A 19,313-nucleotide genomic window follows, 5' to 3' on the forward strand; every position below is an offset into this window, starting at 1 on the left:
TACTTCGTAGTTATTAGAGAAGGTTGTAGATATATGAGTATTTTTTTAAGATGAAAATAATATGAGGAAAAATCGGTTTTATAGAATATTATAGCCCTATTAGAGAGAGCGAATATTCACATTGTTAATGAAAAATGTGCGACTGCCTCGGCTGAATCGTGTCTGCATTGTTTACACAATAGTGTTGCGGCAATAAATGTTGCGAGGAGGTTCCAAAATCCTTAACCTCTTAAAGGATTTGTATATGTCGCGGGAGTATCCTACTCAAGGGATCAATAAATGATGCGGCGGGAATCTAAATGAGTTTCCTAATTATTAGATCTTTCCAAATGTTTCAAATTACGTTTTACCCCAATTTATTTTCAGAAATATTTTTCTTTATATACATAAATATTTTCAGTCAAAACCTATTTATATTCACAGAAAATTATTACATATCATAAGAGTTGATAAATCTAAAAAATACCAAGCGATAAGTTCTACACATTTTAATCGAACATTAAGTATGGGCCCATTGCACAATATCAATCTTTCGGTGCTCAGCTGTGAACATGAAAATAGCAATACCCTTGAAAAATTATTTTGAAGTCATATATTTTTGCCCTATAAAACAAACAAAAGAAAATTTCAATACCAATATCTACGAAGGTTTAGGGGATTTCAGATGTGTAGAGTTTATCTGAACAAATCTGGCAACTACGTAAATAATGGTTGGCGTCATTACATTTTTAAGTGCAACATTGAAATAGCAGTGCCTTCAGTTTAAAATTTTTCACTGATATAGAAAAAAGTACGTTTTTTCTTAGTGAGTGTCATGCATATATTTCTTATGTTTTGACTATAGCATAGATAACATAGATGACTAGATGTGAAACAAGGTGGATTTAATAAGGTGACAGCATTCACCCAGCTGAATTTTTCGCCGTAGGTATGGCTTACGTCAAAATGATATGCTTTGTTTGTATGTATTGGTATGCCTACATTCGTATGTTTACATTTGCTTGCTGATTTTGACATGATGCTTGCACCAAACGCAACAACAAATACATGTAGGGTTTTACTTATATGTGTTTGCTGTCACCTGTAATAAATTCGCCTTGATGTGAAACTTATTCATTTTGAGAGAGAGCGCGCCCATGAGGACTTTTCAAAACTTGGCAGCACTCACACATTATGGGATTTTGAACAGCTGATAGGCGAAATGGCAGACTGCCAGAAGAAACGCGCCGAAAATAACAGACGAAAACAGTTCGTTTTTGCTTAATGGAGAAATGACGTGTTGAAATGTTTACAATTATTTGTCTTAAAATTAATTCAATTGAAACGTAATAATTTAAATTGAAGGGAGTTTTAGAATTTTTCAAAGCCTTTTATATCCTTTTCAACTTCTACTTTAATTAGTCTTATGCACATATGCATATGAATACATTTTACTCGTACATACATGTGCTTTTATTGAAATCTGTATGTTGGTTTATGTCTGTAAATTGGTATATACGTAAATATTCTATGAGTGAAAAGCGTAGGTAAGGGAATTTAATTTGAGTTTGAGATATTTTACGAAGATTAAAAGTAATCTGCTTTAACTTATTCTGTTCGTTGTTTGAGAATTTTTGTTTTTTGTTACCCCCTTTCTGTGATATATTAAAAAATCGCAATAAGTCATGTTTTTAATTATAACTTATGTTTATCGCGTTCATTACTTTATTATTATTAAATTACTTTTGTATTTCAGTTTTAAATAATTTCATTTACATATAAATTTTTAAATTTTTTGCTTATTTATGTACATATTTCATACGGATTGTGCTTATTTTTAGTATATGTTGGGGGTTACGAGTGATATAAGGCTATTGGGCAACCGCACACTAAATACTAACCTCAATGGTGGTATGGAAACTAAAAATTCCAGACCTTTGGTTCAAAAATACCCAATTCATGTTTCTACCGGTGTGGCAAAATATTGGAAAATGTTATAAAAAATGCACATTTTCCAGCGCTCTCACGAGAAAAAGAGTTTCACATCTAGTCATCTATGGACTATAGTGGGTCGAGCGAAACACTGCATCACAGAACAACGAAAGCAGATTCTGAAATTGAGAGCAGATAGAAGATTTAAATCCAATCAAATTTGTGGAAAAGGCCGAAAAAACAGGAGAAAAACGAAAAACTTCCCTGCAAGACAACCGCAAAATTGTAAGGTGCTCCAAAGAGAATCCCATGAAGTGAGCCATACAAATTAAAAATGAGGTGAACTTAAAAATAATGGTAGGAGGATGTTTTTCATATTATTGCGCAGGACCCAGATACAAAATTGATGGCATAATGGACACCAATTTGTATGTGGAAATAATGCAGAATGTTATGTTGCCGTATTGCAGAGAGGAAATGCCAATAAAATGGGTCTACCAGCGAGATAATTACGCTAAACACACGAGTCGGAAGGTCAAGGATTGGTTTCGCGCAAATGCAATTTTATTTTTGGTTATGGAACGGCCATCTCAATCCCCCGACCTCAATCAATAAAAAATCTGTGGGGGGGACTGAAAAAGAGCTGTACGCAATGCCAAACCGAGTAACTATCAACAACTTTGGGAAATTGTTAAAGATGCGTGGCTGAAGATCCAGATGCAGCGGCGTGATCAATTGGTAGGCTCAATGGCCCATCATTGTACTGCCATTAAAAAAAATTGGGAAATTTAACTAAATATAAGTTAAAATTTTGTATCTGCAAACTTTGGCAATACAGTTTTTCTTTTAAGCTTGGTCAAACTGCCTTACTTATATGACCACTACTACTTTGGTGTTAACCCTGAATTTCAAACTTTGTTATAAAAAGTATTGTTTTTCGTTATAGAAATTATTTAAATATGTGTTCAGTTAGAGAGTAAATATTTTTTCAAAATAATAATAAGCACCTTGTAATCACATCATAGATTTTCAAAAATATATTTTTGGTACTGCTGCTTTCGTGTCCGCAACTGTACATCACAACCAAGTGCTACATAAATCGCAGCGACATGGCTGTTAATTTATATCGTAAATACAGTTGATAACATGCGGAAACGCAATAAAGCTGTTTTTCAGTACAGCTTTAAGATATTTTTTCGAAAACAACGAAATAGAGAAGCTTACCGCACCCGCTGTAAAAGCCCGGCTATGCTTCTTGCAACTTACACCTTAAGCCACTAAACAAAGTATTTTTTCGACCAGAAAACGTTTTGTTACCAGGGCGATGGGGGATATGTTATGATTAGCGTTAAATAGTTTTACTGCGACTCGGCGATCACTCTTCATAATAGGTCAAGAAACATTTCTATATGCAGTTTTATAGCTTATTCAATATTAGCATAACAAAGTGTAAGTTTCAAGTGGCTTTAAATTCTTGTTGATGTAAAAACAATTCGGCTGAGGTGCTGAGCCTTTCCATATAAAAGATTTCCGAACATATATTTATGTATGTATATAGAAGAAAATTCTTGCCTTCGTGGAATCAACGCGATTTTTGCGCGACTTCAAACTTACGCCTTATTGTATCAGGTGTTTTTTTAAGAGCTTGAGAACTTAAAATGATAATAAAAACCAGAAATATTGTTGGAATGCATTTTTTATTATAATTTGGTAGATAATTTCAATATATTTATTTTTGGCATATGATATCCGGTATGGTCCATTCGATCAGTCCAATAAATCGATTGCTAAGCGAGCTGTATGGGAAGTTGCGACATCCTGTTGGAACCGAATGTCGTCGATGTTTAGCTGATTAATTGCTGGATACAAAAATTGAGTCAGCATGGCGCGATAGCGATCCTTACTCTCCGTACGGCTGCTCCTTGCTCAGAGAGAAATAAGGACCGATTTACTGTCAGCAGAGAACGTAAATTCATAGAGAAGGCGCAGGAACGAATGGACAGGTTAAATGTCAAAACACATCAAAACGAGGGTAGGAAGTTAACAGAAGAGAGTTAACATAGCGGAGCGTAGTCAACAGAAATAAATATAGCGTTTGCATTGAAATGTAAAATGCCATGATTTGGTGTTAGGGAAAAGAAAATAACAGAAGACTTGTACATTTTTCTTTCATGCTTATTTGCCGTCGGCATTTTGCATGCGCAAATGGATTATTTCTTGTGAGATGAATAAATTAATTCTAAGTATATGCATGCTTGAATGTGAAATTTTAAGTATCTAATTAACTAAATTGTATTGATATTAAGTGCATTATCAAAATAATTTCAAAATATTCACATAAAAAATTGGCTTTGTAAACCATTCAATTACATCAACGGTTATTATTCAACAATATGTGTCCTTTTTAAATTTTTATATCCATATGTATGTATATTCATATACTACAAAGTGTTGAATATATTATATATACCATCTACCATCCATATTCATGTGGGCAGAAAAAAATCTTGACCTGCCTCAAAACACAGCTCATATGTATCTACATATAAAAAATTCAAAAGCAAATAGACAAACGTATGCAAACATATTCCTAACATATGCAAAAAAACTCATCTAAACGGTATTCGCGTACATATACATATGTATGTATGTATGCATATATGTATGTACATATGAATACATATGTTGGGACAATGTACATATGCACGTAAAAGTTCTAAGCAAAACAATGAATATTCGTATATATATATAACCGCACATACTTACTTTATTCCTCTACATGTGTATGCTTCCAAAACTAAAATTCTAAGCCTAGCGACTACAAGAACAAAATGCAGTCTTATGCGCAGGCGTAGCGGCCATCATTCTAGTTGACATAGCGCTGAACAGTCGCGGCGGCGCCGAACAGTTTCAATTCTTGTACTGTACAACAAAAACTCATCATCGAAAAATTCATTGATAAATTCGAGCTCATAGTTCTAAGAGCAAGTACTTTCATTCATAAAACGAGCCGCCCATATGCCAATTTTCTCGACAATTCGAAAATAGTCAATATTGGAATATTTCGCGTTGATTTATTTGCCAATATTTGGCAAATCTTGAATTTTTGTCAAGTCGAGTGGCCGCGGCTCCGTACATATGTATGCATCAATATATGTATGTAAATATGTGTTCTAAATTCTCGACAGCAATAGCAAATCGAAATATTTTTTCTGTCGCAAGTGCTCGCAGACTCATATGTATGTATGGCTATGGAAGTTTGTATGCATGTATTTATGTACAGTGGCTCACAGCTATTTCGTGTGGCTGTATGTTAAACGAAAGAATTGTAAATTTATTTTTATTTGATTTACTTTAAAAAAAATTTAAATGCACAATCAAAGATAAATTATTTCTAATTACAAACATGTATAAATGCATTCAAATTTTTTCCGCTTTAGTAGAATATTTACAACAAAAACAGAATACTAGGTAAATTGACGTCACAGCTTATTTCGTGTGTTCACTTTTACCGTTATCGGCGCCAGTAAACCGGTTAGCAATTATGGGAAATTTGTTTTGCATAGTATATTAGATTATATCCTTATTTAGTTTACACATTGAAAGTAGTCGGTTGTCCAGCTTAATTTAAAAATACCGTGATGGGTCGTCGTACGTCGATTGAAAGGCGCGAATTAGTGATTACGCATTACAAAAATGGAAAGTCGAAGATAAAAATTGCTCAAATTGTAAATTTAAGTACTTCCACAGTACAGTACATTATTCAACGCTTTTCTCGTGAAAAAAGAGTGGTTGACAAAGGCCGCCAAGCTCCAAACAAAATTTTTACAGAAGCTGATAAAAGGTGGATATTAAGAAAAATTAAAAAAGACCAACGAATTAGTGCGCCAGCTTTGACAAAAGAGGTTGAAAAAGTACTTGATAAGTCATGTAATCCTGAAACAATAAGAAGAATTCTGCGCAAAGCTGAATTCCATGGTCGTACAGCTCGAAACAAACCGTTTGTTAATGAGCGTAACAGAAGATTAAGGGTGGAGTTTGCCGAAAACCATGTTAATAAAGACGAAACATTTTGGAATGACGTTATTTTCGCCGACGAAAGCAAATTCAACCTCTTTGGTTCCGATGGAAAGTCTTTCGTTTGGCGTAAGCCCAACGCGGAGCTGGACCTGAAGAATCTGCGTGGTACAGTAAAACACGGTGGGGGCCATGTAATGGTTTGGGGCTGCATGTCAACAGCTGGTGTCGGAAACTTGGTTTTTATCGACGAAATTATGGATAAAACAGTTTATTTGAATTTATTAAAAAATCATTTACTACAAAGTGCTGAAAAATAAGGCATTCAGGACAGGTTCAGGTTCTATCAGGACAATGATCCGAAGCATAAGTCGGAATTAGCGCAACGGTGGCTTATATGGAATTGCTCTCATGTGGTAAAAACGCCAGCACAATCACCTGATCTCAATGTAATTGAGAATTTATGGAATATTCTGGATCAAAAAATTAGAAAACATAACATAAGCAACAAACAAGATCTAAAAACAGCATTGCAAGTGGAGTGGGAGAAAATATCTCCTGAATACACTAGAAAACTTGTTAGCTCCATGCAATCCCGGTTAAAAGCTGTATTAAAACAAAAAGGCTACCCTACAAAATATTAGATTAGTAAAAACATAATAAATTAAAAAAAAAAAAATCATGTTTTTTCTAGTTTGGTTAAGCACACGAAATAAGGTGTGACGTGGATTTACTTATAATTTTGATTTTGCTATAAATATATTACTTAAAAAGAAATAATTTAAGTTTATTTATGTATGTTTGTAACAAGAAATAATTTATCTTTGAATGTACGTTTAAGTTTTTTTTCTAAATAAAGTTTATACAAAAATATTAAACTTTTTTATTTTGATAAACGGGCACACGAAATAAGCTGTGAGCCACTGTATATGCGTGTTTGCTTTTGCACGTCCATATGAACGATTTTTCATATGCAGATATTCATTTGATTTTGCTGAACGAATATATTGCTTTTGTAGGGAAATCCTGTCGAATTAAATTATTGGTATATGTTCATTTAAGTTCTTTTTACCAAATAAATATTATTATCCTTAAGAAAATTTAAACACTAGTTTTTTTAATCTCTATTTTTTATTTTTACCAACAAGTAAGTTAACTACTCATATATAGTACATATATATATATTACAATACTATAAATAATAGGTATTTATTGTACATTTCCTGAAATGAAAAAAAATATAAACTTGTGAAAGCACGAATTACGAAATTGTTCTTATATTATAACAATTGCTTGGATAAATAAGAGCCTCCGTCAATTTTGCGCAAATTTTAAAATTGGAATTCTTCTGATCAATATGAAATAATTTCCTAATGACCTTAAAGCTTGCAGTGGCCATGGGCGGTTGGAATATCATATTTCATAAATACATTACGGATGGACTTTATGAGATGGCAATAGTCAAACATGCAAAAATTGGATATTTATGCACGACAACGATCCCAAACATACTGCGGGAGTGGTCAAAAACTGGCTTTCGCAGGAAAATATTACCCAGCTCGATTGGCCAGCACAAAGTCCGGATTTAAATCCAATCGAAAACTTGTGGAATGATGTGAAGACGATGGTTGGACAAAAAAAATTAAAAAATATCGATGAACTTTGGGAAGGTGTACAGGAAGCATGGAACTCTATTCCTTTGGACAGGTGCCAAAAGTTAATAGAGAGTTTACCACGCAGGTGTGAAGGAGTTATACAGAATAACGGCTATTCTACCAAATATTGATATGGTAAATAATAATAGTCAACAATCTTTTCTCATTTCTTACAAATATTTCAGATTTTTTACAGAAATCAAAACTGCGCTAAGTCTTTGTCCAAATCCCACTATGACCAAATAAGAATTACTTCTATTTTATCATATTTTTACTAGGGAAAACTGTCTACTTTAAGTTATTTTGTCTTATAATAAAGTGTTAAATATATTTAGTTAAAAAAACTGGATTTATTTTGGTTTCATATCATTTAATCGAGCATTATATTGAACTCTTTTTAAGTGCGCTAAACGTTTGACCATAGCTGTATGCATACATACAATTACGCGCAATTTTCATAAAAAGACCAAAAAGAACAAATCTGTAAACATGCATACAAATCATATGGACATATCAAATGAACAAATATGTTCTGTACGCAAGCAAATGTAAGCTAATATAAACTACATTTTTTCACACTTGCGTATCACTCTCTCCCTCTCATTTCTCTCCGGCAGCCATATTAATTAATTTCCTACTGTTAACGTGTGCTGATTTCATTTTCCTACCCGTATTTTGTTAGGAGGAACGGGCCGGGACTGCGCCTTCTCTATGAATTTACGTTCTCTGCTGTCAGCGTGTAAACCGATTCATCATGATGACTTGCCAAGCGTTACTGAATAGAAATGTCAACACAAATTGCCATTCTCAGTAGTGCGATTCACTAACTCTTATCGATTCGACAATTGTTTGTTTTGTCGACAGTATATGTCGATTGCACCGTCGATTGTGCTATTCACCAATTTATGTTAACTAACACTGAACAGCTGTTTTCTTCTATTTATTCAAACTGATAGAGAGTGGCATCTTTGTCAAATTAAATGTCAAAATGAGCGACTAACACAAAGAAAAAGAATAAAGAAACATACTAGCCAAGCTGTTAGATTCAATTTTAAGTGTTTTCTACCAATTATATTTGCATAAAGTAAGTACAATAATATAACTGTTTAATTGAATTTATTGTTTTATTAATACTTTTTGTATATTGCTTTAGGATGGCATCGACAGCTACTAAAAGAAGTCGTGCCACACCTGAGCAGCTAAATCGTATGCTCGACTACCTAATGGAAGTCCCGGGTCTAGCAGGATCTAGGTTCCACAGCCTCCATGGTAAGTTCGAATGCGACAAAAAATGGAGCGAGCTAGCAACTATACTTAAATAGTCTGGGTGGAGCAGTGAAGACAGTCAATCAATGGCACACGGTAAGAAAATATTGTGCAGAGAACGTTAATGTATAGAGAAGTCTCAATGACAGGAACGTATGGAATTTTCAGGGGTACTCATTTTGCGCACGAGATACACCACAGCCACATTTTTCACCAAAGTTAACAGTAAGGGGCTGAATTCTGTAAATTTAGCAGCAGTCGATAAGGATTTGTTGGTGATTAGAAGCATAGAATGTTAGGTAGCTTTTTGATATGACCTATATATGTATTTGAATTTTCCAAATCATCCAAAATTATATACATATGTTATGTCTGTCTGTCTGGTGTCTGTAAAACTTTGTTGAGAATTCCCTTCAACTGAATCAAAATACTCTATAGAAAACGCTTCATTACCAGGCGCACAGGAAGATGGCATAAGCAAATGTAAATTTGTGAATTTATATACATTTGCGCATATGTATATGCAGTGTGTATGTATGCTCACCAGCCACAGCTCAAAATAAAACGGTACAACTTCTCAAGAAATCCAGCGCGCATTCAAAAGCGCAGCGCACATTCATAGGCACAGCATTGTATGTACAGTAACCTTGACATTTTACAGGCACCTACAAATGCTCTGTTTCAGAGTAAGCTTCTAACTTTGCAGATATATGCATAGGTTTTGTGCACTTTTTATCAATTCAATTACATACGTAAAGTAATCTACTAATTAACTATTTGCCTACTATCAGTTAACATAAAATAATTGTTTCCAAATTTTCTCTTAGCATTAAAATATTCGAATCATACCTTTTTTTTAAGCTGCTTGTTTTTTCTGCAACTTACTGTATGCTCATGCGCGCACTTGACGCGCAGCAGCTGCGGCTCTCGAGCATTTAGAAACACATATTTACATACATACATATATTGATGCATACATATGTACGATGCCGCGGGCACTCGACTTGACAAAAATTGAAGATTTATCAAATATTGGCAAATAATTCTACGCGAAATATTCCAATATTGACTATTTTCGAATTGTCGAGAAAATTGGCATATGGGCGGCTCGTTTTATGAATGAAAGTACTTGCTCTTAGAACTATGAGCTCGAATTTATTAATGAATTTTTTGATGATGAGTTTTTGTTGCACAGTACAATAATTGAAGCTGTTCGGCGCCGCCGCGACTGTTCAGCGCTATGGCAACTAGAATGATGGCCGCTACGCCTGCGTCTATGACTGCATTTTGTTCTTGTAGTCGCTAGGCATAGAATTTTAGCTTTGAACGACATACGCATTTTGAGGAATAAAGCGAATGCCCTGTGTGTGCGGTTGTATGTACATGCATATGTGTATATTAATAAGCATTGTTTTGCTTGAATTCAATATTTATATTTGCATATGCCATCTTCCTGTGTGCCTGGTAATGAAGCGTTTTGTATACAGAATTTTTTGATTTGTTTGAAGGGATATGGGCACCAAGTGTACATACGTACATACAAATATGTACATGAGTATTCAAAAGAAATTTGTTTTAGCATTTGTGAGGGAGGAATTTGATCATTAGGTTATTTACATGAAATATAAGGCGATGCTCGTGAGGTAGGTCATGTTGCTTCAGTGCACACATATGCGTGCAACATATACATATTTAATAAAGATGCAATTGAACTTAGTTGTCCCATATATGCAAATACGTTTCATTGAAGTTTTCCTTTATTTATTTTAAAGTTTCATACTATCTACAAAATGCATACATACAAATGTATGTATATTATTATTCCCTGTAATAAAATGTAAATTGAAAAAGATTTGGTTTGCCAAAGGAACAAATAAATGCATATTCAAATGTAAATACATATGTCGATATACCAAAACACTTGTATGCTATGAATTAGTTTCGACTCAAATAATTAGTAAAAATTTTCATCAAATTTGTTTAGTTTTAAATTTACTAAAACGCACATACTAAAATGTGAGACGTCGTTTTATAATGAATTTTTTTAAATTAAATCAAAATATTAAAGTTACTTTGATTTGAAATGTTGGCGCATATAATAAATATTCAATCATTTTTTCTTCATCACCTTTGTCTGAAAATACAAATTGAATAAATTTTCGTTTATCAAGGGAACATAAAAATGCACAAGCAAATACTTTGCAAAATGCCGTCAGTTATTCGTCAATTTGATTTCCTACAGAGGCCAAAAACTGTGCAGGGCCAATATGCTAAAGGAGAAATCGCTGTAAAACATCTCTGTTAAAAGTTTCACCACACCCCGGCGGCGGTTAGACTTCATTTTTGACAATTCACACTATTCGTAGCTCGTGAGAATTCTCTATATTTAACGTTCTCTGTATTGTGTTATTACTTAAAAGTAGAGAGATGTTAATCATTTCCCTAAAAAGGTATGGCGGGACTTAAAAAGCCGCACTAGCATCAAAGCACGAAATCGGCGAAGGCAACAAGCTTTAACTGAAAACAGGCCTATCAGTGAGGAGCCCCTAACGGAATTCGAGAGGCGGGTGTCTGCTCTTATAGGGGAAGAATATATGAATGGGCACCATTCAACAGCTGAAAATATTCCACTAGAGGAGGTAAATTGCATAAAGTGTATGTTTTAAAGTGTAACTTACTGGTGTGTAAATTGTTAGGTAATCCAAATGGGTATCGAAGTGAAAGATGAAAGCATGATTTCGGAAGCCCCGTCGCCTTTACGGACGCCACTTGCAGAAAATTTCACGCTGAGGTCAGGTAATTCGCACATCTCAGACAGGAGAACACCACGGGCGAGCTTGAAAAGAAAGCGCATGGAAGAAGACGGTGATGCTCGGAAGAAATTTTTGGAAATAGCAGAAAAACAGGCAGATGCACTAAAGGTAATTTCTTTTGAACTTTATGTAAAATAATTTTATTATATTTGTCATTGGTGATTGTTTTTTAATAGATGCTAGCCCAGTCGAGTGTAGAAAACGTAGAAGTCGCGAAACAACAAGCAGATGCTTTAAAGGTAATTTATTTTCAACACATAAAAGTGGCATTTTATTAATTGTTCTTGCTATTTTTTAATAGATCTTAGCCGAAAGCAGCTCTGCAAGTGCCCAGGCGAATAAAATGATGGCGGAGGCAATAGCCGTATTGGGGAATGGTTTAAGCGCTACCGCGGAAACATTCAACAATCTAACGCCAATCATAAGCCAAATACTCAAAGGACATACTCGCAGTTTTTAAATAAGTTTTTGATCATAAAATTTCACAGTTCTGATTAAAATTACTAATTCTTCTTTATCGTTTGATTTAACAACACCAAAATTATTGTCGTTTAGATTGCGATAATCGACATCGTAACCAATCAGCTGATTTTGTCTTGTCGATTTTCGTAATGAAATGGGTTACTGAATAGCAAAATCGTAAAAATTGTGGTTAAGGAAAGATAACAAAGTGAATATCGATAAAATATGTTAGTGAATCGCACCACAGGTCTCAAACCATAGTTATCGATATCGATAGTTCTCATGCAGTTAAAATACACCCGATACTAAAACTGAATTCACTATGAAACTGCATACTTTGATTAAAATTTGAATTTTTAGATTTTTAACAGTCAAGATTGAGACAAGGCGAATAGAATAGAGACGGTGGCGTCTTCCAAAAATCCTTACTTTATATTTCACGATTTTGACAAGGCCGATGTCATTCAGCATATATTATAAAAACAAACAAAAGAAAGAGGCATGATTTGTTCGTAAGATTTTTGTACCTTTGCACATTAGCGACGGCAAGTATCGTAGGCGATGAAACTGTGAGCTGTATGAGCTGTACGACGACATAGACATAGCGCAGCGAATAAAGATCCAGCGGCTACGTTGGCTGGGTCAGGTCGTCCGAATGCATACAAACGCTTCGGCTCTGAAAGTATTCGATGCGGTACCAGCTGGTGGTAGTAGCGAAAGAGGAATGCCTCCACTGCATTGGAAAGATCAGGTGAGGAAGGACTTGACTCCACTTGGTGTGTTCAACTGGCGCTGGTTAGCACGAGAAAGAAACGACTGTCGCGCTTTGTTAAATTCGGCTAAAATCGCTTTAGCGGTTATTGCGCCAATCAAGAAGAAGAAATATTCAATGATGTTTGTTAATATTGTAAAGTAGTGAAGATTTAAAATAAACAATGAATATGAAGCACCGCGTGTTCAATTTTGAAAGCACAAATGACATAAAACTTTCTCTTGCTTTTGCCTACTTTTCCTCTTCACAAACAAGTAAATTTTCTTCCTTTTGTTGGTATATTTTTGGGGCATGACTTCGCAGTGAAATCGGATCTGGTATTCTACTGTTCTTGCATTTAAGAGCATGCAGAAAATTGCGGTTCTGCTACTCGGCTCTCAATAAATTAGGCAGAATCAGCTGTTGGCCTTTTTGCTTACAAAAAAAAAAACTTTTTTCTTGGTATTTTCTTTTGCACTATCTTCCATCCACGTCACAATAGAGTTACGCTCTTTTTTCCATTTCAAACTTCGTAGCCTTGTAATCTATCAGCCAGTGGCGTAACAATAGGGCGGCATGGGTGGCAAAATGCCATGGGCCCCTGGGCCAACAGGCCGCGAGCTCAAGAATTTTTTTATATCGTACATGAGTAATTTATTTTATGTGAAAAGTATAATTTTATAAATTCTGCTTTAAATCCAATCAATAAATCGTTAAGCATTTCAACCGAACTTAACAAAAAGATGTTTATTCATTTTTAGAGAACCACGCGTGACGAGTAATTTTACTTACTTATGACCGTCAAAAACCCGTCAATCAAAATACCATAATTGCAGGTTCTTATTCATTTTAAAATGCATACATTGGTATCTAGATATTTTGGAGCGGAACGTTGGCAGAGCGGGTGAGCATTAATAATGGGAATTCCCCATTTAGTTTTTTTTTTCGTCTGCGGGGGTGAGTTGGCCACACTATGTTAGGGGAATCCCGGATTTGATATTTTTTTATGAGAGCTTCACTGACTGCGTATTCTTTGTGCGAGTATTTTAACGATTGGTGATATGTATGTACATATGTTTGATTTTGTTATTTTATTGAATATGAAAATAGTGGCAAAGTAAAGTTTATTGGGAAAGTTAAATATTAAAATGTCTAGTTCCAGAAAATATTTAAGTGGGAGCGAAAAACGAAAGAGAAAGAAGGAAACTGAAGAAAAAAATAAAAAGGTACCTAAAATTAGTCAGTACTTGAAAAATGATGACTTAGATAATAAAAAATCGATTGAGCAGTGCTCCAGAAGTGAAGAATCGGAGCTTACTAAAAGTGCACCAGTGTTATCAGATGCAGCACCCAACATCAGTGAATATCCAGATCCAGAACAACCACAACAAGGTACCGGCAAAAAGATGTTCGCCATATGTTACTGATGAGGGTAATTTTAAAGCGGACGCCGTAGTCGAATGGGTTGGTGCGTGACTACATTCGCAATTCACAGAGCGAACGTCGGTTCGAATCTCGGCGAAACGCCAAAATTAAGAATAACTTTTTTCTAATAGCGGTCGCCCCTCGGCAGGCAATGGCAAACCTCCGAGTGTATTTCTGCCATGAAAAAGCTACTCATAAAAATATCTGCCGTTCGGAGTCGGATTGAAACTGTAGGTCCCTCCATTTGTGGAACAACATCAAGACGCACACCACAAATAGGAGGAGGAGCTCGGCCAAACATCCAAAAAGGGTTTACGCGCCAATTATATATGTATATATATAACTAATCAAGTGGAAATGTTCGTGATTGAAAACGGACATTGTAAACCTATTGGCCCTTTCTTAAAAGATAGTAACAATATATCTTTTATAGAAGAACATTACTATATTGTTTCCAAATCTGGCGTCAAGCTTGAACGTACATGGCTTTCCTATTCTTTAATACTTCAGAGTGCGTATTGTGAACCGTGTTGGTTACTCGCAAATCGGGCATCGAAGAATATACAAAATGTTTGGATTGAGGGCTATGCTGACTGGAAATATATTGTAGATGGCATACAAAGACACGAGACATCAAAAATTCATCTGGATTCCTGTCTTACGTATCAAGTACAATACAAGTACTTTCTAGGCTCCTTGATGACACTTTCAACATGTAATTTAGCATTTCGTGGCCACAGAGAAAACGCAGATAGCAGTGATCCAAGCTCCAAAGGAAACTTTTTGAGTATTGTTGAGTTATTAGGAAAATACGATCCGATTTTGCAAGAGTTGTTAAATAAACCAAAGGGCCAAATAAAATACTTAAGTCCGAAAATACAAAATGAGTTTATTTCTGTCCTGGTTTTAAAAGTAGAAAATGCATTTGAAAATGAAATAAATGAAGCACCATTCTACTCTATCATATTCGATACAACGCAAGATATTTCAAAAATTGATCAAATGTGTGAACTGTACCGTTATTGTATGATCGAAAAAGATTGTAATGGGATGCCTAAGGCGCTTGTCATTAAAGAAACATTTTTGGGATTTCATGAAGTTAAGGATCAAACTGCCTTAGCAATGTCCAAGCAAATTATTAAATCCATAAATGACAAAAACATTCCTCTAAATAAATATCGAGGACAAGGATATGATGGTGCTAACACAAAGAAAGGGACTTATAGTGGAGTTCAAAAACTCATAAAAGATGTTGAGCCAAATGCCGTATATGTTCACTGTGCTGCCCATAATTTAAATCTAGTACTCAAGGAGAGGAGAGAGGTTATTGATATACAACATTTTTTTGAAACAATTCAACAAATTTATAATTTTTTTGGGCATAGTATCAAAAGATGGAATCTTTTATCAAGTTTGATATCTAATGAAGAAAGTGAGTCTTCAAATTCAATAACATTGAAAACATTAAACCCTACTAGATGGGCAGGACGTTATGATGCCGTTTTTGCTTTAAAAGTTCGGTTTGTTGAAGTACAAAAAGCGCAATCCTGTTAAATTGCAAATCAGATGAATGAAATGAAGCTGTTTCACTCAAAAAGAAGATCGAAAACTAAAATTTTGTTATGTTACTGGGTTTCCATTGTAAGATTCTACTTACTATCGATGCAGCCCCTAAAGCACTTCAGTCTAAAACCACCAAACTTTCAAATGCCGTAAAACGTTTGAAAATCTGCCTAGAAGTATTGGAAAGGTATCGACATGAATTTGAAAAATTGAAGTTGGAAGAAAATAGTGTAGCTAAAATATGGTCCATCACCCTTGAATTTTCTAATACTCGTCAGAGGAAGCTCTGCGAAGATGGGCGCCTCCAAGATGCGGAAAGTTTGTTCAGAGTGAATATATTTTATCGAGTATTGGACATCATTATAAACCAACTGAAAGCGCGTTTCATTCCAATGAATGAAATTGTTTAAAATTTCAATGTTTTACAGCCTTCCACGTTAAAAGTTTTAAATGACACTGATCTATTAAAAAAAGCTCTAGAATTTGTTGAGATTTATAAAAAAGACATATCTGAATCATTTGGCAGAAAAATTCTAAGTTTTCGATCCACCTTCAGGGACGAAATAGAAAAATTGTCGTGTATTAGAGACCTTGCTGATTTATTAATATAATAATACAAAATTTTTTATGACTTGCAGCTTTCCTGAAGTATGCATTGCATTAATGTTATTTCTCTCAATTCCTGTGATCTAGTGCTGAAAGATAATTTTCAAAACTAAAATAGACACTTTTGCGGAACAGAAATCTCGAAAAAAAGATTAATAAATAACTTATTGAAATTAAATTGCTGTTTTGTTTATTAAAATCATCTGTTGAAATAAAATTTGTTTTTTTAATCAAACTGAGTACAACGTGGCGATTTTTATTGATAGGGCCCCATCATAAGAATTTGCCACGGGCCCCAGATGTTGTAGTTACGCCACTGCTATCAGCCTTGGTGGGGTTGTAACCCTAATGTTGTTACCTCGTGTGCGAACCTATGTAACAGTGGAAAAGTTAAGGACTATACGAGTGCAAGTAGATTGTAGAAACAGTACGCAATATACACCTTTTTACAATCTCTTTATTGAAAATTAAGTTACCAATACAAATCGTTTTGTTTAACTTTCGCCACTGCATACAAGCACATCTTTGTCCTACATACGTATGTATGTATGTATGCGTGCACATTTTGTAACTCTACAAGTAAATTGTATCACTTTAAAATAATATATCTCAGAATCAAAACTAGTTGCTAAGTTGGTGCTTTGTGTAATAAATCAAGTTTACAGCCTCTCATATTTACGTATGTGTGTTGCAGTTGTTAAGTTCTTTTTATGCTTAAAACCTGTTTGAGATAAACATTAAAAAGTATATGTGCTTGTGCTTTAAATCATTTGCGAATCGGAGTAAAGAAACAAAAACAAAAAAAACACTATTCAAATACAATAGCTTGTAGTTAAAAATAAAAATCTGCATAAACGAAAAAAAATTTCACTTTCATTAATATATTATTATGCATATACAGTTTTTTTCCTATATACATAAATATTTTCTGTGTACGTAATTTGTGCGTTTAACAATTTTTGCTACTCTATTTTGGTATGTTTGATTAGTTTTCTTAGCTTAGAGACAATTTAAATTCAAAATTAATTCAGCTTGCAGTTAGAAAAAAAAAAGATCATGTTTTTTAATTATAAATTCACTACTTAATAATATCACCATTTCTTCGTTATTATATATAAAAGATAAATTTTCGACATGTTGAGCACTTTTACTGGCAAATGTTTCAAGAGCGGGAGCTTTTGAAAATTATTTACATTTTTATATATTTATATGTTATGTATGTAGTACGTGTGTATGTATATATGTCAGCCCAATCTTATGCCATTGGCATTGAGTTCATATATATTTGTATATATATATACAAGTGTGTGCCCTGCAGGTAAATCTTACGCTAGTGAAACAGATCTCTGATTCGGGACTTGAACGATATTGACAATTGCGAAGCTTATCGAGCAGAGAACGTTACCCCTCAAAACTCCATGCGTTCCCGTGATTGAGACTGAAATATATTATAAAATTAATGCCTCAATAAGAATAAAGAAAGAGGGTTTAATAGAATTTATCGTAGTTGTAGACAGTGAGTGCGACCATCACTTTGGCATCACACACACATTAATTTTTTTAAGCAAATGTTTTAACTCCGGGACACGCTCATGCATGCATGTCCAGCAGCTTATATGTGTTTTGAATTTGAATTGAGTGTTCGTAGCGTGCGCACGTAAATATGTCGTCTTCGGAAGATGGTTTGTTGTTGCTTGTAACTGCAGCAGTTATACAGCACAAACTGAGACACTCCTGCATGTCATGCAGACTGCGACACGGTCATGCAAAGCGAAAAAAAACAAAAATTTTTGATTTCCATCAAGCAAAAGCCGACAACAAGTATGTGTGACACGAAGCAAGTACCTGTGTCACCCGACACGCACACATATAAGCTGCTGGACATGGATGCACGAGCGTGCGCCGGAGCTATTTGATATAGAGTATCTTCCATGTTTACATTAGCACTCACAGGCTTGTGTTAATGTGATAGCAACTTCGCTTCATTTTGTGTGCAAAATGTGAAGAACAATGAATATTTGTATTTTTTTTTTTTTTTGTTTTTCAATATATTTTGATGTGTTTCTCTCTCTCCCTTTTATTTTCTCATTGCTTCAACTAGATTTTTTGATGTTGAGTCAAATTGGCATTTTTTGTTAAGGACTGATGCATCTAAACCTAATATCATTTTGCGTTTTTGTTTCTGAAACTACGCTTTTTTGACACCCTCTTCTTAGTTCTCTCACATACATTATCTACACTTGCATTACGGCAAAGTTGCGCTCATTTTTTCTCTTTTATCTATATAATCTTGTACTCTATCATTATTGGCATATTACAGGCTTACCTAACGTACAAGAGCTGTATTACAGCACAGGCGTCGAGTCACTCGTGAAGTAGTTGGTTCGAATTGGGTTGGGTGGTCAAATATGTTCCAATTTAATTTTATAAAGAGTAAATTTGTTAATTCATAAAACTTATCATATTCATTATGAAAAAATATTTGAAACTGGTTTGCTTGTACTGTTTAATGATATCCAGTTGCTTATATGGGTAAGATAAGGAACGCGAACTACATAGTTCGGTACTAGCGAGTATTTTCCCTGCAGGGTATTTGCAACCTCAAATTATACCAATTTTTTATACAATACATAACTTGTCTATTTTATCTTTGTTATTTTTTTATTGCCGACGTTTGACGTGTAATATTTTTCCGCTCGCTTTTTATAATTTGAGTACGTACATATGGGATTTTGTTCGTCTGTTCATTAACAACAAAAGTCGAAAAATTATCTGCAATTAAAATACAAAAACATAAACAGACATTAATCACTTTGTAGAAATTGTTAAGCCAAGGAAACCACT

At 34.4% G+C, this 19,313-nt stretch overlaps 1 protein-coding gene and 3 long non-coding RNA genes across 5 annotated transcripts; 3 read left to right on the plus strand and 1 right to left on the minus strand.

Moving 5' to 3' along the window:
- The first annotated feature begins 1,107 nt into the window (after positions 1 to 1,107).
- On the plus strand, positions 1,108 to 8,121 carry LOC128861803 (uncharacterized). The gene is made up of 3 exons (XR_008454406.1): positions 1,108 to 1,526; positions 7,314 to 7,718; positions 7,769 to 8,121. It is a non-coding gene; the product is annotated as an uncharacterized LOC128861803 (long non-coding RNA).
- On the plus strand, positions 1,705 to 2,994 carry LOC128861793 (uncharacterized). Of its 2 annotated transcripts, none has more exons than XR_008454404.1 (2): positions 1,705 to 2,268; positions 2,359 to 2,994. It is a non-coding gene; the product is annotated as an uncharacterized LOC128861793 (long non-coding RNA). The 2 variants fall into 2 exon arrangements; XR_008454405.1 differs by having other exon boundaries at positions 2,382 to 2,994.
- A 3,133-nt stretch (positions 8,122 to 11,254) lies between the features above and the next one.
- LOC128861777 (uncharacterized) lies at positions 11,255 to 12,617 on the plus strand. The gene is made up of 4 exons (XM_054100160.1): positions 11,255 to 11,488; positions 11,546 to 11,770; positions 11,839 to 11,901; positions 11,964 to 12,617. The coding sequence occupies exons 1-4, from the start codon at positions 11,444 to 11,446 to the stop codon at positions 12,120 to 12,122; spliced, it is 492 nt and encodes a 163-aa protein (XP_053956135.1). The 5' UTR covers positions 11,255 to 11,443; the 3' UTR covers positions 12,123 to 12,617.
- Positions 12,618 to 16,908: 4,291 nt separating this feature from the next.
- On the minus strand, positions 16,909 to 19,241 carry LOC128861786 (uncharacterized). Its single transcript, XR_008454403.1, has 2 exons — positions 18,796 to 19,241; positions 16,909 to 17,907 (listed from the first exon to the last, which is right to left on the minus strand). It is a non-coding gene; the product is annotated as an uncharacterized LOC128861786 (long non-coding RNA).
- Between the last annotated feature and the right edge of the window lie 72 nt (positions 19,242 to 19,313).

The sequence above is a fragment of the Anastrepha ludens genome, chromosome 2 (assembly GCF_028408465.1).
Source record: "Anastrepha ludens isolate Willacy chromosome 2, idAnaLude1.1, whole genome shotgun sequence".
In the NCBI taxonomy this organism is placed as follows: Eukaryota; Metazoa; Arthropoda; class Insecta; order Diptera; family Tephritidae; genus Anastrepha; species Anastrepha ludens.

Coding starts and splice junctions, on each gene's coding strand:
- LOC128861777 (XM_054100160.1), top strand. CDS start 11,444: ATGAATGGGCACCATTCAACAGCTGAAAATATTCCACTAGAGGAG. Junction 11,771..11,838: donor AACAGGCAGATGCACTAAAG/GTAATTTCTTTT, acceptor GTTTTTTAATAG/ATGCTAGCCCAGTCGAGTGT. Junction 11,902..11,963: donor AACAAGCAGATGCTTTAAAG/GTAATTTATTTT, acceptor ATTTTTTAATAG/ATCTTAGCCGAAAGCAGCTC.